At 34.7% G+C, this 22,804-nt stretch overlaps 1 protein-coding gene across 1 annotated transcript in view; it reads right to left on the reverse strand.

Moving 5' to 3' along the window:
• tiam1b (TIAM Rac1 associated GEF 1b) overlaps nt 1-22,804 on the reverse strand; it is a 62,630-nt gene that overhangs the window by 21,038 nt on the left and 18,788 nt on the right. Inside the window, exons 8-15 of the mRNA XM_073818047.1 lie at nt 19,292-19,438; nt 18,983-19,057; nt 15,883-16,053; nt 15,380-15,484; nt 14,824-14,905; nt 12,771-12,857; nt 10,113-10,325; nt 9,878-9,970 (exon numbers count right to left, since the gene is read on the reverse strand). Of these exons, the coding sequence (XP_073674148.1) occupies nt 9,878-9,970; nt 10,113-10,325; nt 12,771-12,857; nt 14,824-14,905; nt 15,380-15,484; nt 15,883-16,053; nt 18,983-19,057; nt 19,292-19,438 (973 nt within the window). The remainder of the gene's footprint in view (nt 1-9,877; nt 9,971-10,112; nt 10,326-12,770; nt 12,858-14,823; nt 14,906-15,379; nt 15,485-15,882; nt 16,054-18,982; nt 19,058-19,291; nt 19,439-22,804) is intronic.

Below are 22,804 nucleotides of genomic sequence, written 5' to 3' on the forward strand. Positions count from 1 at the left end.
TATATTTGGCAAATGAAATCCATGCTTGTTTCTTATTCATTGGGTGCTAATTCCCAAAACAGTGTCTGTTTTGCTCAAACATGTTTATCACAAAATATGCATTTTGTAGCATTTAGTTTGCTTTCGACAACCATTTAAGGTAAAGAAGTCTTGTATTACCCCTTAATCCTGATTTCCACTTTTCCACTCCTTTGCTGATTTAAAGTTAAAGGGATGGTTCGGAGTAGAATTGACTTCATTGCTATGCACTCCGAAGCCCATGTAAATACCCCATCCAAAGTTTTTTTCACCTTAGTCGAACATTTATGAAGATATTAGAGTTTTTCGAATTGCTTGTTAAAGGAGTGAATGGTACATGTAATGTATCTCGTAAATTGCACCACTAAACGTGCAAGTAATCTTACCAAACTTGTACAGTAGTGTAAATAGGTTATGTACTCACAAAACGCTGCATCGGAACATTTGTAAGTCCACCATGAGTGTTTTAAAATCACGTTTTAGCCGATCCCTATTAGTCTCAAAAACTACAAATGGCGACACGTCGACGTCACTTCCCTGGTTTGAAAAAAGCACGTAAAAGTCCTCCTACTACATCTGTCTGCATGTCAACTTGTAGGAGGACTTTTACGTGCTTTTTTCAAACCAGGGAAGCGACGTCGACTTGTAGTTTCTGAGACTAGTAGTTCTCGGGTAAAACGTGTTTTTAAAACACTCATGGTGGACTTACAAATGTTCTGATGCAGCGTTTTGTGAGTACATAACCTATTTACACTACTGTACAAGTTTGGTAAGATTACTTGCACGTTTAGTGGTGCAATTTACGAGATACATCACGTACCATTCACTCCTTTAACAAGCAATTCGAAAAACTCTAATATCTTCATAAATGTTAGACTAAGGTAAAAAAAACTTTGGATGGGGTATTTAGATGGGCTTCGGAGTGCATAGCAATGAAGTCAATTCTACTCCGAACCATCCCTTTAAGTGATGCATTTTTAATATATATATATATATTTTTTTTTACGTTTTGACATTTGACTGCTTTTGTTATTTTGCTAAGTGAATTAAATGGATATGTATATGTTAGGGATGTAACGGTATTATCAATATCTTGGTCACATGATGATATGAAACGTTAGGTCTTCCGAGCAAAAAGTGTTGTTCTTAAAATATACTTAAACTTTTTATTCTAACATAAAAGGTTTAAACAAGGGCCATTATGCTTTGGCACAGTATCTATCAAATAAACTAAAACCGAAAGCACAATATGGCTTAGTCAAATCTGTTTTCGCGGCACTTCTTTCAGGTGATCAGCTCATTATCTGGTGTTTTTTGCACCTCAGAACGCCTCAGTTTCTATTATATTCCAATTAGTTTGACTTCCTCAAACACCAGAGTGAACGTAATTTAGACTAAGACAGTATACCACAAATAAAAAGAGGCTTGAGTCCCCTTTAAAGTTCAGGTACAAGTCAATTCACTGACTTTTTTCTGACTTAAGTTTACTTAGTTAAGAACATACACTGTAAAAAGTTTTTATCAGTTTCAACTTAAAAACTTAAGTTTAGTAGCTGCCTTAAAATGTTAAGTTAAATCAACTTAAGTCATTTAAACTCACAAGTTAAATCAACACATTTTGATTACAACAAGTTCAAATGACTTGTAGTTTTAAGCTGATTTAACTTAAAAACTTAAGGCAGCTGCTGAACTTAGGTTTTAAAGTTGAATCTGGTGAAAACTTTTTACAGTGTAGATTAAATTTTACATTTTTGTCCCAAGTCTTTATTTGTCTTTTTTTTTTAAATATCGCAATAATATTGTATTGTGGACTTCATATCGTGATATTATCGTATTGTGATTGCGATTTTGATATTGTTACATCCCTAGTACATAAAATAAAAAATCTGAATTCTTACTTTGTGAAAACCCTAATGGAAATATGAATTGATATTTAGGTAAAATTAGAAATATTACATAAATATTATCATACATAAATATTAATTAGGTAATATTACACATTTTAACAAACTAAAAGATTTTTTTTCTTTCAAAATTTAAGTAAATTATATTTCTTAACTGTCTGAGAATACCTCTTTTTAAATACACTAATTAAAAACAAAACCTATTATTTGAGCTTATCTTTTTTATTTCTATTTGCATGAATTCCTTGAATTTTTGGCTTGAAAATTTGCCAAACAACAGTAAATGTGACTATAATTTAAGTATGAAACCTTGCAGTGTAATAAGATTAGGCTATTCATATTCCAATATAAGTAAATATATTCCAAACACTTTCCTGACTTCACAAGAACTTATTGTTACAATGGAAATATGGATCTTTTTATTGATCTTATTATGAGGATAAAGGGCTGCACGCTGTGAAGAAACAAGCACATGCGTGTCGCACACCTACACAAAGGGAAATCCACACTTCCACTGAATTTCCCTGCTTAAAATAACAACTTGAACCAGCCTAAGTTGGTCTTGATGGATACATGGTAGTCTCCCAGCTTGGAAAAACTAGTTTCTAGTTGTTTAAAATCATGAAAAAAACCCAGCTGAAAACTTTTTAAAGCATGCAAAAATAATCACAATACTAATTAGACTGGTTTTAGGTTCACCTGACCACTATTTGATGCATTTCTGACACATTCTGGAGTTTAAAAACACCTTGAGAGAGGGGTCTTGAGGTATTTTCAACCTGAAACGTCATCTTAAACACGTAACGCTTATTGTAGAGGACTGTGAGTCATGACGCAAAGGCCAAAAACGTCCGTCTGCGTGTGTACGTCTATAGCAGAAGCGCTTAAAAGGGGATGAAGGGTTTTAACGAGCAAACTGTCTAACAGCTGTCTGTATGCTAATTAAAGCATCAGCGCTAAAAATACAAAGCTAAAGATGATGAACAACTAGTCGACTAGTAGTAAAGCAAAAGCTGGAGGCTTTTCTCACAAATAGAAATTGAATGATTGGTTTTGAAGACCAGCACAGTAGCTGTGCATTCAGATGAGCGAATCAATTGAACAGCAGCCTCGTGATTTATAATATAGGACCGGAGCGAGTGTCTGTTTCATAAAGATTGATCATCTGAACTGCCGTGCGGAGAGAGAGAGAGAGAGAGCCAGCGGGGGAAAATAAACAGAATGAATGCACTAGGACTTAAAAGAGCACAGAGAAAAATGCACCGTCAGATCCTGTGATTCAGGCTCCACTGCGGTTCGTGAACACATGCTGCGATGGTGGAGCGCAGGGGGCGCGATCGTTAAACACGGCCGGTGAGATGCGCCGCAGAACAATGATACGGCAGAATCACTTCAGCTCTACAGACTCATGCTGCCTTCAAGTCACGTCTGAATGATCGAATTTACTTTATTTTGGTCATGCTATCACTGAAAAACTTCCTCTCTTTGTCAATGTGTAAAAAATGTAATTGACTATTTACATTCAAATGTAAAATTTAAACATCCATTCAGTTTTGAATGAGTTTGGGGTCAGTACACTTTTCACAGCGATGCCATAGGAGAACCATTTTTGGTTCCACAAAGAAGCATTCGGTCAAAGCTTCTTTAAAGAACCACTTCTTTCTTACCTTTTTATAATCTGAAGAACCTTCTTTCACCACAAAGGACCTTTTGTGAATCCGAAAAGTTCTTCAGATGTTAAAGGTTCTTAATGGAACCATTTAGACAACAAAAGGTTCTTCTATGGAATCATAAAGCACCTTTATAAGAGTGTAAGAAATGTTCTTTGAAAGTAAGGGTGTTGAATTAATCAACTGCAATTAATTGCATCCAAAATAAAAGTTTGTCTTTTTACAGGGTTCAACAATAAGGACGATGCTCAGGCCAGTTGACAGAAATGCCGATTGGGCCAGTGCACATTGTACAAGTGTGTGATATATTGTCTATGATAATACTGTAGGCTAACTGTTGTTAAACGATTTAGAGTGGATGCTTTCACTGTGATATTTAGTCTATTAAAATGCATTTAGAATACCCCAAATTTCTAAATTGGGCCAAAAATGCTCCTGAAGGTTTTTTATATTTACATATAAATGACATTATTAACCAAAATCACACAAAGAGTACCATTTTTTTTTTTTTTGCCAAATATCAGTAAGATCACAAAGTGATATTGATGTTATACAACAGTTCAATAAACAGGAAGTTAAACATTTTAGGGGACTTTCATTTCAGACATGATATTGTCCATTTTTGTTCTATTTCTCCTACCAAAATAGCTCCAAACAAAGATAAAGACAATGTTTTGCATTTCTGGGCAACACACGAATAAATGAATCAGCTTTTTGAATTTGAATTTGTTTAACGAATTGGCTGAATCAACTCATATATTAATTCAGTAAAATGCTTCACTCCTGAATGAATCATTCGTTTGACTGAATCAACTGAATCTTAATGACTCACTGATTAAGAGTGCCTATTTAATTTTTTATAACTTCCTAAATGAATATTCAACATTTCATGTTTAAAAATATCACTTTTTTTTGCATTTGTAACTGTAAGGGTTAAATCCATATTTATACAGTAACACTATGTAGTGTGTTCTCTTCCCCAACAATATTTCAAATTTTAATATTTAATATATCAAATATTTGTAAAGGTTACATTTATCAGAAACAATGCAAACAATATCTGTTTTATTATTTTATACGACCGGACCAGTAGAACAAATCCTTAGCGTTGAGCCCTACTTTATATAATGTTTGTGTCTTTAGATAGGATTATTTAAAAGAAATTAATATTTTTATTCGGCAAGACTGCATTAAATTGATCTGAAGAGACAGTAAAAACATTTATAATGCTACTAAATAAATGCTGTTCTTTTAGACTTTCTATTAATTAAACAATCCTGATAAAAATGTATCACAGTATCCACAAAAAAATATGATACAGCACAACTATTTTCAACATTGATAAGAATTTGAAAAGTTTCTTGAGCAGCAAATCAGCATATTGCAATGATCTCTGAAGGATCATGTGACAGTAAAGACTGAAGTAATGATTCTAAAAATTTAGCTTTGATCACAGGAATATATTACATTTTAACATATATTAACACAGAACACACTCATTTAAAATTGTAATAATATTTCACATTTTCGCTGTTTTTACAGTATTTTTTATTACATAAATGCAGCCTTGGTGAGCAGAAGCAACTTCTTTCAAAAACATCCAGAAACCAACCCCACTCTTCTAAACAAAAATGCACAAAAAAAACAAGAATCGTCTGTTACAGCAAAAACTAACAGCCACCTAAAAAAGAATAAGAAATGCAGGCAGAAGACCAGCACTAAAGACTCAACTTGCCAAATCCTCTACTGAACACTTTTAGCCTCAAACACGTCTCCTGATATAACAAACCACACACACCACAAGCCCAACCGCCTGTTAAAGTGGAGATCAGCAAGCAGAAAATGACAAATCACAAGAAATGTTTTTTCAAATGATCCGCGAGTACAAATCCCTCTCTAGTCCATCTGAACAGTATCCCAGCAGATAGAGAAGCACTGCTAATGTACAATTATTCACACCTGAGCTCATGAAGTGAAAATGTTGACAACTTATTTAAACATGGATACATTACAATAAGTTTCCACAATTAAAACTAAAACCTGTCGGACGAAATTGTAAATAACAATAACAATGAAGAGCCTCGGCGCAGTGGTCAGCATTCAAATCTCTTCCCGATAACCCCAAAATTAAGTTTTCACAATGTCAGGTCATCTTTATGCTTTTAAAAATACATAAAATACAAAAAAACTGGATCCAAAAAGTGTTTGTACACTTGCAACAGCCACAATAAAAATGCATAAATGACACAGCATGTGAAATGATCAAACTAAGTGGCATTTGAAAGTAAAGATTCATTCTCGTCACAAACCTTTTAAACTTTTCAGAGTCATTTTTGCAATGACTTTTAGCGTCGCTAATTTGTTTTTCTGAAACGTTTTGCTTGAAAACTGAGCAATAAATGCAAATAAATGCACTTCTTTGATATTTTGTTGCACTGACATTTATAATAAGTGTGACTTATGTGTCCAAAATCATTTCTGGGGAAGAATCGCTGTGAATAATATTGCACTGCATTACACACACACACATATATACTGTACATATATATTTATTTATGTATATATAAATGTAGCTCCTTTGATATTTATTTCTAATGCACTGGGTGACATTCAGTTTTAGTTACGTTCATTTTTAGTGCCGCACACATAATGCCAGAGAAGATAAACAAACCTGAATCGCTGAGGGAGATCATATTTAGTTGCGTCTTGTGGCTCAGAATTATTCATATTTTCAGAGCACGTTCAGACTAAACCTGAATTACATTCATTAAAGATAGCCTGCATTACACACTATGTGTGTGTGTGTGTGTGTGTGTGTGTGTGTGTGTGTGTGTTTGTATATATATGAGTGTGCACTAAAGCTGATTATAGATTCCTTTGCATTCCCCGCCTGCCCTATGCTGCTTTTTCTTTTTTAATAAAGGCCAGAGAGATGGTGCTATGCAAAGAGACAGACACATGTCTATGCATGCCAAAAGCAATCTTCTCCAAGCTCCCAGCGAGACCCAGAGTCCCGCTGTCTCTCTGCTGACCCAAAGTGCATCTCTCTGCCTGGGCCTGACAGCCAACCAACAGATCCAGAACCAACTCATCCTGCACATTAGAGATGCTCAAAAACTGGGCTTGTGATGTGAGAGATCTGTTTTTTTTCATGCTGTGGCACTTGCTTGCAGATCAGATGAGGTGTAAAACTTATTTTTACATTGCATTTAATTGGTGGAGCAAGCAGACTAATTCCAAAAATGTTTCGCAAGTCATAATTCTACATGAATAATCGAGAAGCAAAACATCAGGATATGCAAATACTGTCATCACTGATTGGTGCAACAGCTTGGAGCATATTCAAACTGTGTGAATTGCACTTAGCAACACAAAAATGTGACAATGGAAAAATGTGGAAAGCTTGACAGTGAAAACAGACAAAACGGACTGATTTCTTAACTGCTGCATCCAATTAGTACGAGAAAGAATTGTTTTTGACTTAACACATGAATACTAAGTACACTACCAGTCGGAAGATTTTTTTAAATGTTTTTAATCTCTGCATTTATTTGATCCAAAGTACAGCAAAAAGTACTATTTCAAATAACTGATTTCTATTTGAATATATTTTAAAATGTAATTTATTCCTGTGATATCAAAGCTCAATTTTTAGCATCATTACATCATTCTAATGTCTGATTTGCAGCTCAGAAAATATGTATTATTATTATTATGCTGAAAACAGCTGAGTAGAATTTTTTTCAGGTTTCTTTGGTGAATAGAAAGTTCAGAAGAACAGCATTCATCTGAAATAGAAATCTCTTGTAACATTATAAATGTCTTTATCTATTGATTAATTTGAAACATCCTTGTTCAATAAAAGCATTAATTTCTACTGTTTATCCCCACCTCAAATATACTGACTCCAAGCTGTTGAATAGTGTATATTGTTATATAAATGCTAATCTTTGGATCTTTCTATTCATTAAATAATCCTGTTAAAAACATACTCAAATGTTTTAAATATTGTATATTTTTGTAAATAATAATAGTAATAAAAATGTTTCATGAACAGCAAATTAGCATATTAGAACGAGTTTACACATATAAATCGCAGGAGTTAATCAAATTTTAAAATAAATTCAAATAGAAAACAGTTATTTTAAATAGTAAAACTATTTCACAATAGTACTGCTTTTGCTGAATTTTGGAAAAAAATAAATGCAGTGAGAGAATTCTTTAAAAACCATTAGACATCTTACTGTTCAAAAACTTTTGACCGGTAGTGTAAATAAGATATTTGCATGTGAAATAGTAGAGAAGTCAACATACTGAAACATTCATAATGTTGAATATAGCATGCATTATAAAACACATTATAAGCCACACATTTCAAAAATCAATTAAGAATTAGGAAAAATGTAATCTCATATTCTTTAAAGTGGCTCCTGACTAATTTGAGTATCTCTATTATTCCTCTCACAGATAGAGACACACATGTGAGACGTTTACGAACTATAACAGAACCAGTCTAAACCTGCAGTGGAGAAGACCATCACTGCTGATCTCAGCTGGACTAGGAACAAAGACCGGTTCTAAACCATGTTAATGTCTAGAAATTAGGTTTAGGAATGGATGAACATCATCAAATATAATTTTTTTCTGTTTCTACTACTAAGGTCTTGACTCAACAGCGCTCTAGTGACATAAAATTTACAGGGAATTCTGGAAACAGCTTTCTGAAAATAGTTCCTCCATGTAAATACAGAAGGGTCGTGTGGAATCTGATTGGTTCCATCATCTCGACACATCCATCAACACGTCCGTCCAATAAAACAACTGTGACTGCATCCTGCAGCTTGGAGACGTGGATAAATAGCTACACACACACACACACACACACACACACACACACACACATACACACACACACACACTCTCACGACGTCTACACGTGAAACTGTTATGTCTGACTCTTCTCAGATAGAGACCATCTTCTGAGACCATCTTCATCGCTGCATCCAAGATTCGGTTAATTGTGCCTCATAATAAAGCAATTAGGATGCAAAAGAGAATCAAATGACCTCTGTTTTACAGTCACCCATCTTAACGCAAACTAATTATCTCCAAACACTCTGCAAAAGCTTCCGGCACAAGATAGACTGCAGACAGTTCATTATTACAGTGAGTAGATAGAATGATACATAGAAAGATAGATAGAATGGTAAAACGATAGAACGATAAAACCATAGAACAATAGATAGAATGATAGAAAGATAGAATGATAGATAGACTGACAGAACAATAGATATAGATAGATAGATAGATAGATAGATAGATAGATAGATAGATAGATAGATAGATAGATAGATAGATAGATAGATAGATAGATAGATAGATAGAATGATAAATAGATATATAGAACGATAGATTGATAGAAAGAAAGAATGATAGAACAAAAGAATGATAGATAGAATGATAGAAATAGAATGACAGATAGAACGACAGAACGATAGATGAAATAGAATGCTAGATAGAATAGATAGAATGATAGAATGATGGAATGATGGAATGACAGAACGATACAATGATAGAACGATAGATATAACGATAGATAGATAGATAGATAGATAGATAGATGATAGATAGAGAAATAGAATGATAAAATGCTAGATAGAATGACAGAACAATAGATAGAATGATAGATAGAATGACATAATGATTGATAGATAGATAAATAGATAGAACGCTAGATAGAAAGAACGATAGAAAGACAGAACAACAGAATGATAGAACGATAGATAGAACGACAGAACGATGGGACGATAGATAGAAAGATAAAATGTTAGATAAAACAATAAAATGATAGAACGATAGAATGACAGATAAATAGATAGATAGATAGATAGATAGATAGATAGATAGATAGATAGATAGATAGATATATAGATAGATAGATAGATAGATAGATAGATAGATAGATAGATAGATTGAACAATAAACAATTACTAGACAGACAGGGTCAAATTTATCAGTGTGACACGACAAATGACAAAAACCAACTGAACTGTAAGCGTCCTCCCATTTAAAAACAGCACAGATGACAGATGGTGAAGCGTTTCTGCAGTGTGATACTTCTCGCTCAGAGTTCAGAGTTTCGAAGGCCTGCAGTTCTAGATTTGGTGAGTGTGAACGAAACCCACGCACAGACAGGAAAAGTAGCCCGTCGGTATGGGCAAGATCCAGGCTAATATCTTGCAAGGTAAACTTTGATCAGGTAAACAGAGCTATTTACCTTTCCATAGTCATCAAATTCAGCAAAGAGCTCTGAGTCGTCATCTAAACTGTCTCCTGAAGTCTCCACGATCAGACCCACTCCATCGTCAAGAATCTCCTCTGTGGAAACACAATTCATTTTTTACATTTTCAGATAACTGCACTGAACATTGCAATTTTTCTAGACGCTATATACTAAGACTGAATCAAAACACAAAAACAGTCAAATAAACGGTTCAGCAGATCTCTGGCCTCTCCTCACCCTGACTCTGAGAGAAGATGTCTGTGTAGAGGTTGTCCACACCGTCCGAGCGTCTCGGTGGCAGAAAGCAGAGCTGCCGGCGGTCAACAGGGGGCAGCGTGTTGACGGTGAGAGAGAGAGAGACCTGAGCGAACGCCACCTTCATGTCAGCGAAGGTCAGAGTGCGGGCGTCCTTCCCGTTCAGCTGCAGAATCTCATCTCCCGCATTCAGACCTGCAGTCATTTAAATATGGTAACATTTCATGAATAATTAAGTAGTGGAATATTGCAGTCATAGACTTCTTGAGATATGGAAAATGGATGAAATGCACAGTGAACTTGCAAGCAATTAATAAATTAATACAACAAAAAGCAAAAGTAGAATTCATGAAGTTCTACACAGAACTGAAGATCATGAATTTTTGGTCCTAAATACATCATGACAAAAAATGGCAATCTATTTAATTTCTTAAGACAAAATAAATAAATAGATAAATAAATTAACATTGTTTAGCCTCCTTGATCCATAATAAATATAATAAGAACAAAAACTACAAAAATAAATAGAATAAATCCAAAATATAATAAAATAAAACTACTGAAAATAAAATAAATAGTGCATCCAAAATAAAAGTTTTAATTTTTGTGTACTGTGTATATTTATTACGAATATTTAAATACACTTATGCATGTATATTTAAAAAAATATGTTGTTTATATATTAAATATATTTATATATAATATAAATTATATTAATTAAAGCTGTAAAATGATTAGTCGCTATTAATCGATTTAAAATAAAGGTTAATGTTTACATACTATATGTGACCCTGGACCACAAAACCAGTCATAAGGTTAAATTTTTACAAAACTGAGATATATACATCATATGAAAGCTCAATAAATAAGCTTTCTATTGATGTATGGTTTGTTAGGATAGGACAATATTTGGCCGAGATACATCTATTTGAAAATCTGAAATCTAAGGGTGCAAAAAATCAAAATACTGAGAAAATCACCTTTAAAGTTGTCCAAATTAAGTTCTTAGCAATGCATATTACTAATCAAAAATTACATTTTGATAGGTTTACAGTAGGAATTTTACAAAAAATCGTCATGGAACATGATCTTTACTTAATTTCCTAATGATTTTTGACATAAAAGAAAAATCAATAATTTTGACCCATACTATGTATTTTTGGCTATTGCTACAAATATACCCCAGCGACTTAAGACTGATTTTGTGGTCCAGGGTCACATATGTGTGTGTGTACTGTATATTTATTATGTATATATAAATACACACGCATATATTTGTATATATTTAAAAAGATTTTTGTAAACACGTGTTTATAATTTACATTATATATAAATATAAACATTTCACATATAAATCTAATATATTTTTCTTTAATATATACATGTATGTGTGTATATATACAAAATAAATATACACAGTACACACACACATATAGTATGTAAACCTAAACTTATTTTGAATCGATTAATCACGACTAATCGTTTTGAAGCTCTAATATGAATAAAAATATATACTGCATGTATGTGTCTTTATATTTACAAAATAAATGTACACATTACACACACATATATTATATAAACAACAACTTTTATTTTTTAATGCGAATAGTCACGATTAATTCTGCTCAGCACTAAAAAATATTAGATTAAAAACATAACTATACTAAAATTAGAAATGTAGAAATAATGTCTAGAAATAAAATTATCTAGAATAAGTTACTAAATAATAAGTACTAAAACTTCATTCTGATATGGAAAGCCAACATTTTACAATCTAATATGAGCACAACATATACATTTAAGTCCTGCACAACATTTTCTGCTCAAATATTCTGTTTCAATTTGAAATATGTCATAAAAGTAATACAATGTCCCATCCTCACTGATGTGAAGGTCAGCAGCAAAATAAATAGATGCAATAAAAAAAGAAATTGTCTGTAGTTTTCCATTGGCCCTTTGGCTCGCGGGTTTGACCCAGTTCTCTGGGCAACGTGAAATGTCAGCAATAAGCCAATCGGACCTGATCCTGCCACACTGATCACCCACACATCACTCAGAGAGACGAGAGTCTCATTCGGCATGTTGACAGCGTCTGGATGTCAAGATAAGCTTGCTTTGATGGTCATTTAAAGGGGCCATCTTCTATATTTTGCCCTGAAATCCATTTATAATATTAGCTACTGTCAAGTATCTTAGTGCAAGAACACTTGAATCTCCAATGTTAGATCCATTTCTGCTACTGTACCTGTGCAAAAAAATGCCTGTAAACGCTCTACAAAATCTTCAAAACGGCTAAGGAAAATCCTGTTTTGCATCACGTTCCCTGTGCAGGTGTGTTACAAGTATGGAGGAATCCGACTTTAATCGCCTCTCTGATTCCTTCTATCGTTTGTCATTAATTCGAGTTTAGAGGGGTAGAGAATAAATCTGCAATCTTTGGCTCTCAGAAACCCCATAGAGCTGACAACATGTTACATAACACCAGGAGCACAGCACAGATATCACAGCAATTACTTACAGCTTGATTCCTGAGCAGATGCTCAACGGACAGAGAGAAAGAGAGAAAGAAAAGAACAAACCAAGAGACAGGGGTGAACGGAGAAAGAGAATGTAATTAGGAGGTGAAACGAGCTAATGAACCTTTTGCGAACGCTAATCCTCCAGCTCTCACATCAGTGATATAGAGCTGCTGAACGCTGTCCTCCTCCACCACTGAGATAGAAAAACCTGCGAGAGACAGAGATGAAGTGATAGACGTCATAATCAAGTTTGATCGTGACGCAAACCTCAAAGGGTTTGAACTTACAACCTTTCAGCTTCAAGGTCAAATCATTAAAGGGATAGTTCTTACAAAAATGAAAATTCTGTCATCATTTTCCATCATATCTTTGGACCAGAAAATAAATTATTGTAGAATGATTCACTTTTTGCTGCACTGTCCCTTTAACTACTACCACCATATATAGACATGCATTTGTATAAATAAGCATATTCTTTTCAGGATTTCTGGCATGCAGTAATAAATTCAATATAAAAATACAATCAAATACACTACCAGCCAAAAGTTTTTAAACAGTAGGATTTTTAATGTTTTTCTAAAGAAGTCTCTTCTGCTCACCAAGCCTCCATTTATTTGATCCAGCAAAGTACAGCAAAAAATATTTTTACTATTTAAAATAACAGTTTTCTATTTGAATATATTTTAAATGTAGTTTATTCATGTGATTTCAAAGTTTAATTTGTAGCATCATTACTCCAGTGACATGACGCTTCAGAAATCATTCTAATATTCTCATTTGCTGCTCCAATTTTTTTCTTCTTATTATTATTTTGTTGAAAACAGCCGAGTAGAATTTTTTCAGGTTTCTTTGATGACTAGAAAGTTCAGAAGAACAGTATTTATCTTTTATTTACAGCTTTTATAACATAATAAATGCCCTTAAAGCATCCTTGCTATATAAAAGTATAAATGTCTATCATTTCTTTCCTTAAAAATATTATACTGACTCCAAGCTTTTGAATGGTATAGTGTTTTATGTTACAAAAGCTTTTTATTTCAGATGAATGCTGAACTTTGGATCATCCTATTCATCAAAGAATCCTGAAAAAATGCATTTAACTGTTTTAAATATTGATAATAATAATAAAAATGTTTCTCAAACAGCAAATCAGCATATTAGAATGATTTCTGAAGGATCATGTGACACTGAAGACTGGAGTAATGATGCTGAAAATGTAGTTTTGATCACAGGAATAAATGACATTTTAAAATTATTCAAATAGAAACCAGTTATTTTAAAAAATATTTTACAATATTGCTGCTTTTGCTGTATTATGGACCAAATAAATGCAGGGTTGGCGAGCAAAAAGATCAAAAATCTTTTAAATAAATCTGTTTAAAATAAAAAATATAAATGCAAAAAATAAAAAAATAATAAAAAAAAATAATAAATGATTGTCTATGTTTAATTGTTACTATTAAATAAAATTATTAAAATTTTGTATGTAATTTATATAAAACTAAAATAATAAAACAATATTAATTAAAAAGGTACATTTTAAAAACGTTAATTTTGGCTTTGACAGCTAAATGAAATACATAAGTTGAAGTACTAAAATAACTAAAACAAAAAAAATATTTATAAATACATATAAATTATAAATAAATTATAAATATATTATATATAAATATAAAATATAAACTTGCAAAAGCACAAAAAAATTACTAAAACTTAAATCAATGTTAAAAAATTCTAAATTAATAAATCATTAATAAATACTATGAATATATAATTTAATATGTAATATAAATGATATATTATAAATAATATAATATAAATATATAAATGATTCTAAAATTGTATTGCTACTACTTTTATTAACATTTTGTGATGTGACTGTAGAATCAACAAAAAACCATGCAGTTTACTGGGACAAAACTATTTGGCTGATCATGTGATCTCATCATGTCATCCCCCATGAGATGACCATATAAGATAAAACTGCAAGCTACTAATGTAATTGCACATATTCACATATATGCAACCTTTTTATTGAAAGAATCCTTCTAAAATAACTGAGAACACTTGTCATTTCCATGACTTTTCCAGGCACCGTTGTAAAATTTCCAATATAAATAGGTGGATGTAAAACAGACACAACTTGATGAACATAACACATTTTTGGCTCTCACCGTAGCCGATCATGCAGGACTCATCCCGATCAAACTGGATGACCTTCCTAATCTTACAGCACAGCTCGATTTCCTTATACAGCTGTAAAGAAAAGCACAGAACATTATCCATTAATATTCCACAGAACACATCTTTGATATTCCACATTCAAACAGCATAAACAACACACATGGGACAACATGAAAGGGTGAGAGTGACAGAATACAGATCGCATTTCACAGGCAGAGAACTTTATGTTCCTGCTTGATCGATTGTGCCTGACCTGAACACTGAAAACATAATAAATAAAGATGCTGAACAGAAGTTAAAGGGCGATGGATGTACACGGGGTGAAGCTTTAAAGAATAAAGCAATTCCATGGTCATTTTTTAGGTCAAAAGGAGAGATGGTGGGGAAAGGGATCAACAAAACATCTCCTTTTGTGTTCCACACAAGATTTTGTTATTAAACCGTGAAGGAGACAGGGTGTTTGGATGAAGTGTGATGTCCCAGCAGGATGAAAGTAATGAGACATCCAAGCAGCGGGTGGGAGAGCAAGTTTAACTCCAAACCTACCAGATCGTAAATATCCTCCTCCGGTTTGGGGATGTAGAACTGCACTTGGTTGTCAATGAGGAATTTAAGCCACACATAGTGTTTAGTGTGGTCCAGTTGGTGAGCCTGGAGAGAGACCAGGAGAGATGAAAGGAGACACACATTAAATGGATGAAGAGCGACGCCAAGACATGTTACTGGGCTGTATCTTCTTCTCAGTGGGCCAGATGGACAGGAATCACACGCTAAAAGGCCCAAACGCTCATATCAGAAAGCATGCAGCACATTTTCATTCGGCATGCTGCAAGAGGAAAGAGAACAAATTGCTTTGTATGGGGTGGACACGTTCTTGAGACTTTAAAAACCCTCTGAGGGATGCTTTGAGGAATCTGAGTTTACTACACCAGTGACCTTCAAATTGACATTCAATCCCACAAAGACTAAAGTGACTCTCTGAATGTAAAAACCTGGCATCATGATGAGTGTTGTGTGCACTAGAAAGATCTTGCGTTTCTTGGCGTTACCTTGCAGATCGTTTCCAGCATGTCGAGGGCCGACTCTCCGGGTTGGATGATGGCTAACACAGGCTGGTCGTTTGGCAGCAGCACCCATGATGGAGTGAGGTGGTCTCTGGACCAGATGTCATGATCTGTGCTGGGTCTTGGCAGACCTTTCACTGGGGTCTTGGTGTCTTTCTGTAGTGTGATAAATGAAAGCACAGTGAAGCCACAGCTGTGAACGAGGCCTTTAGAGACGCTATTAATCATGCGGAATGATGATCAACCTCATCTCATCATTTCTAAGAACTCATCACCTATCTGAGGTGCACTGTATGCTAAAAACTGGAATATCAACTAGCATACTATTTAATTTCTGCAGCATTTTCTTTGTGAATAGTATGCACATTTTCTGTATACATTTACATACATGTAACAAAATATACAGTATACAATAAATAAGTGTTTTAAATTTACTGTGACAGTATGTGACAATAATATTGCATACTATCATTGCATACTTTGTTTAAGTGTGCAGTATACAATATGCTACATTCAAAAGTTTGGTAATATTAATTTAAGTAGTTCAGTAATATTTATTTTTTAAGGAATTAATACTTTAATTCATCAAGAATGCATTAAATTCATCAAAAGTGACAATATATTTACAAAGATTAGTCTAAAGTGGTCAAGAGCTGGTCTACACTGGTCATTAGCTGGTCTAAACTGGTCAAGAGCTGGTCTACACTGGTCATTAGCTGGTCCAAACTGATATAGAGCTGGTCTAAACTGGTCATTAGCTGGTCTAAACTGGTTAAGAGCTGGTCTAAACTGGTCATTAGCTGGTCTAAACTGGTATAGAGCTGGTCTAAACTGGCCATTAGCTGTTCTAAACTGGTCATGAGCTGATCTAAACTGGTCATTAGCTGGTCTAAACTGGTCATTAGGTGGTCTAAACTGGTTAAGAGCTGGTTTAAACTGGTCATTAGCTGGTCTAAACTGGTTAAGAGCTGGTCTGAACTGGTCATTAGCTGGTCCAAACTGGTCATTAGCTGGTCTAAACTGGTTAAGATCTGGTCTAAACTGGTATAGAGCTGGTCTAAACTGGTCATTAGCTGTTCTAAACTGGTCATGAGCTGATCTAAACTGGTCATTAGCTGGTCTAAACTGGTCATTAGGTGGTCTAAACTGGTTAAGAGCTGGTTTAAACTGGTTAAGAGCTGGTCTAAACTGGTATAGAGCTGGTCTAAACTGGTTAAGAGCTGGTCTAAACTGGTATAGAGCTGGTCTAAACTGGTCATTAGCTGTTCTAAACTGGTCATGAGCTGATCTAAACTGGTCATTAGCTGGTCTAAACTGGTCATTAGCTGGTCTAAACTGGTTAAGAGCTGGTCTAAACTGGTATAGAGCTGGTCTAAACTGGTCATTAGCTGTTCTAAACTGGTCATGAGCTGATCTAAACTGGTCATTAGCTGGTCTAAACTGGTCATTAGGTGGTCTAAACTGGTTAAGAGCTGGTTTAAACTGGTCATTAGCTGGTCTAAACTGGTTAAGAGCTGGTCTGAACTGGTCATTAGCTGGTCTAAACTGGTCATTAGGTGGTCTAAACTGGTTAAGAGCTGGTTTAAACTGGTCATTAGCTGGTCCAAACTGGTCATTAGCTGGTCTAAACTGGTTAAGAGCTGGTCTAAACTGGTATAGAGCTGGTCTAAACTGGTCATTAGCTGTTCTAAACTGGTCATCAGGTGGTCTAAACTGGTTAAGAGCTGGGTTAAACTGGTCATTAGCTGGTCTAAACTGGTCATCAGGTGGTCTAAACTGGTTAAGAGCTGGGTTAAACTGGTCATCAGCTGGTCTAAACTGGTCATCAGGTGGTCTAAACTGGTCATCAGCTGGTCTAAACTGGTCATCAGGTGGTCTAAACTGGTTAAGAGCTGGTCTAAACTGGTCATTAGCTGGTCCAAACTAGTCAAGAGCTGGTCTAAAATGGTAATTTGCTGGTCTAAACAGGTCATGAACCATTTTAAATTGCTCATTAGCTTGTCTTAATTTTTCATTAGCTAGTCTAAATTGGTTATGAGCTGATCTAAACTGGTCATTACGTGGTCTAAACTGGTTAAGAGCTGGTCTTAACTGGTCATTAGCTGGTCTAAATGGGATATTATGCACAATTTCTGTATGCATAAAATACCTTTACATACATGTAACAAAATATACAGTATACAACAAAATTGGATTAAAATTAGTGTTTTAAATTGACTGTGACAGTATGTTACAATAATATAACATACTATCACTGCATACATTTTTTAAAGTTTGCAGTATACAACACTACATTCAAAAGTTTGGGATCAGTATGATTTTTATTTGTTATTTTTTAAAGAAATTAATACTTTAATTAATCAAGGATGCATTAAATGAATGAAAAGTAAGTTAATATATTTATAATGTTAAACATTTTTTAACATATATATTTCAAATAAACACTGTTCTTGTTCACGTTCAACTCATCAAAGACTCCTGAAAAAAAATGCATCATGGTTTCCACAAAAATATGAAGCAACTGTTTTCAGCATTGACAATAATCAGAAATGAGCAACAAATCAGCACACTAGAATGATTTCTGAAAGATCATGTGACACTGAAGGCTGGAGATAATGATGCTGAAAATTCAGCTTGGCATCACAGGAATAAATTAGATTTTATAATATAATTAAATAGAAACAGCTATTTTAAATCACAATATTCGAGTTTTTACTGTAAACCCCAAACTTTTGAACAGTTTGAACTCTTGGGTAATGCATTGGAATCTCAACTTTTACCATCTTTCTTTCTCTGCTTGTGATCGAGTGAGTGAATCAGAACATCAACACTTTTATCTGCACCCCAGGTCAGCAGATTTTAGCAAAACCATCTCTACCATTCCTACACCACGAATGCCTACACCTACACCTCCGCCAACGCCAGTGATGAATATACGCCCACATCTCCGCCAACCTGCTCCAAAGATCAGGCCCAGAGCGCATCTTTTTGAACAGGGCAGTTTAGATTTAAAGCAGTGGGCTTGCATAGAATTTTGTGCATTTTTGCCACTTTCATACAAAGTGTAGACGTGCATGTTTCTTACCATCGTCTCACTAGAAGAACCCTCAAACATGCCTTCTAGAGGACTTTTAACTGGATTATCTCCTTCTGCAAAAACCTGTTTGAAAAGGAAATTTAACAGACACCCACCAAAACCAGAACATGAAAGCATAAATTCTATGTGTTTTATGCAGCATGCATTTCATCTGCTTATTAAAAAAAGTGCACCACCAATATGTGGCATGTCTGGATCAGCATGCATTTTTAAGCAGAGCTAATTTTTCTATGCATATGCATGTTTGTGTTCTAGATGAAAACACACAAGTGTCTGTGAAGTGTGTGTGTAGTTTACCTGGTTAATGCTGGGATGACCTTTACTTTTTCTCTTGGAGTGGGTGTCCAGACCCCATAGTGAGGAGAAGCGACTCTTGCGTTTGCTGGTGGAGCGCGACATCGCCTGCGTCCGGCGCCTCACGCCGCTCTCAGTGCGAGCCGCCACCTACAGACACAAAACAGCTGCATGAGGTACAGGGACAACATTCATACTGTGTGTCCCAGCGATCAAACTGACTAGACTGCTCCTAGCAGGAGCCTGAGATATGAACACAGCCGCTTGGTGAAATTCTCATTGATTCTGTTACACCGATGTTCAGTCGTCAGCTTCATTCGCAAAGCAAAAATTGGTCATTAGTTGGTCTAAATGGGTCATTAGGTGGTTTAAACTGGCCGTTAGTTAGAATGAACTGGTCATTAGCTGGTCTAAATATTTTATTAGCTTAACTGGTCATTGGTCATTAGTTAGTCTAAACTGGTCATGAGCTGGTTTAAACGAATCATTAGCTGGTCTAAACTGGTCATTAGCCATTCTTGATTAGTCATTGCCTTGTCTAAACTGGTCATAATGGGATATTAGCTGGTTTAAACTGTCACTAGTTTTGTCTAAACAGGTCATGAGCCATTTTAAACTTAGCTATTTTAAACATGTCATAAGCTGTTTTACACTGGTCATTAGTTTATCTAAACTGGTGAAGACCTGGTCTAAATCAGTCATTAGCCAGGCTAAACTGGTCATGAGCCATTTTAAATAGGTTAGTAGTTTGTGTAAACTGGTCAAAAGCTGGTCTAAACAGGTCATGAGCTGGTTTAAACTGGTCAAGAGCCATTCTAAATTAGTCATTAGCTTGTCATTAGCTGGTCTAAATGGGATATTAGCTGGTCTAAACTGGTCATTAGCTGGTCTACATGGGAGATTAACTCATTTAAATTGGTCATTAGTTGGTCTAAATGGGTCAATGGGTGGTTTAAACTGGCCGTTAGCTAGTCTGAACTGGTCATTAGCTGATCTAAATAATTTATTACCTTAACTGGTCATTTTCTGTTCTAAACAGGTCATGAGCCATTTTAAACTAGTTATTAACTTATCTAAAGTGGTGAGGACCTGTTCTAAATTGGTCATTAGTTAGTCTAAACTGGTCATGAGCTGGTTTAAATGAATCATTAGCTGGTCTAAACTGGTCATTAGCCATTCTTAATTAGTCACTGCCTTGTCTAAACTGGTCATAATGGGATATTAGCTGGTTTAAACTGTTGTTAGTTTTGTCTAAACAGGTCATGAGCCATTTTAAACTGGTCATTAGCTATTTTAAATATGTCATAAGCTGTTTTACACTGGTCATTAGTTTATCTAAACTGGTGAAGACCTGGTCTAAATCAGTCATTAGCCAGTCTAAACTGGTCATGAGCCATTTTAAATAGGTTAGTAGTTTGTGTAAACTGGTCAAAACAGGTCATGAGCTGGTTTAAACTGGTCATTAGCTGGTCTAAACTGGTCAAGAGCTATTCTAAATTTGTCATTAGCTTGTCTAAATAGCTCATTAGCTGGTCTAAATGGGCCATGAGCTGATTTAAACTGGTCATTAGCTGGTCTAAAATGGTCAAAGGCTGGTCTAAATGGGTCATGAGCTGGTCTAAATGGGATATTAGCTGGTTTAAACGGGTCATTAGCTGATCTAAATGGGTCATGAGCCATTCTAAATTAGTCATTACCTTGTCTAAACTAGTCAAGAGAGGGTCTAGATGGGATATTAGCTGGTTTAAACTGGTGATTAGTTGGTCTAAATAGGTCATGAGCCTTTTTAAACTGGTCATTAGTTTGTTTAAACTGGTCAAGAGCTGGTCTACATGTGAGATTAGCTGATTTAAACTGGTCATTAGCTGGTCTAAAATGGTCAAAAGCTGGTCTAAATGGGTCATGAGCTGGTCTGAATGGGATATTAGCTGGTTTAAATGGGTCGTTAGCTGGTCTAACCGGGTCATGGGCCATTCTAAATTAGTCATTACCTTGTCTAAACTAGTCAAAAGCAGGTCTAGATGGGATATTAGCTGGTTTTCTTAAGTTCTCCTGCATTTAAATGACTAATAAAATAAGTAAGCAGAAGCATGTGCATTATCTGAATACAGACAGCTCTGAAAAGACAAATACCCATCACAATTTTCAGGATAAAGTCTCTCCATAAAGTGCATTCAGTCAGTCTTCAATTGTTCTTGCTCTTATGCTCTCAAAAGAAATCTCAGAGGACGGATTTCATCCACCACCACTCTTTCATTCTGTTTCAGCAAAAACACTTAGCAGATGTGACTTTCCCTACCAAAATCGAGTCAGCTGATGGGACATTACCTTTAGAAATAAATAAACAGACATATTCGTTCATAAACAAGCAGCAAACACACAAAAAAGCTTGCTTCCTGTGGTCACTCGGGTCCGGATGAATTTTAAAGGTTAGTGAAGTGTTTGGCGAGTTCTTTTCAGTGTCATTCAAAAATTATACACGCTCGTTGTGTTGAACGCACTGTGGCATTTCTGGGTCTCCTGATGGAGAAAAGCACTCGGGCTGCATAAAAAACCCTCTCCACTGCTCTGAAGCGAGCTATTATTCGTGAAGAACAGCACACGGGCCAACAGCACTTCATTTGGACTCAACACTTATCCTCTCTCTCCATCCTCTCAGAATGTGAATACTGAAGAACATCCCCACCCCCTCCACCCGAAAAAATCATCCAAGCTGCATAGACAAAAATAAATTCTCCCTGTATCCCAATGTCCTCCAGCTCCTACATAGAGCGCCAGAGCTGGAGGCGAATCTAAGGATGGATGGTATTGATCAGCCGGAGCCGTGGCCCACATCCAAGATAAAACAACTCTTCATCTAACTGTTTCTTTTTATGCCAAAATCTATTACCCATGTACACCAACACTGACGGGTGGGAAGGAAACAGGTTAATACGTGCATTCTGGGTAAAAATAGAGCAATACTGATGCTCTTGATGTGGGTTTCTAAGCTTCTGTCTGAAATACGGTAGATACCAAACATTTAAAAACGTATGTGTCGAAGTAAGTTCCTTTTATGCCACCAGGGAGCTGATGTCTACTTGAAAGGAGAAAGATTGAGATCTCTAAAACTGTTTGTCAATATTATTTTTAACCAAAAATCTGTAGTAACATAACTTGTGTTTCTTTTGGTCAAATCACACAAATTATAGTATAATATATAATATAATTACATTTTAATGAATTACATTTTAAAACACACAGAAAAGTTTTATTTTTAACAATATTTGATAACTCTCAAAAACATTAAAATATATATATTTGTTGACATATTACTATTAAACTTCTGTCTCTATTGTAATTTTAAACAGATTTTTACATTTAACTTAATTACATACAATTTTTTACTATAGAATAATATATTATATAATATATAATATATATATATATATATATATATATATATATATACATTTTAAATATAATATCATAGAAAACACTTGTTTTAATTTGTATTAATATTTCAGAATTTTGATC

Source organism: Garra rufa, chromosome 14 (assembly GCF_049309525.1).
Source record: "Garra rufa chromosome 14, GarRuf1.0, whole genome shotgun sequence".
Taxonomy (NCBI): domain Eukaryota; kingdom Metazoa; phylum Chordata; class Actinopteri; order Cypriniformes; family Cyprinidae; genus Garra; species Garra rufa.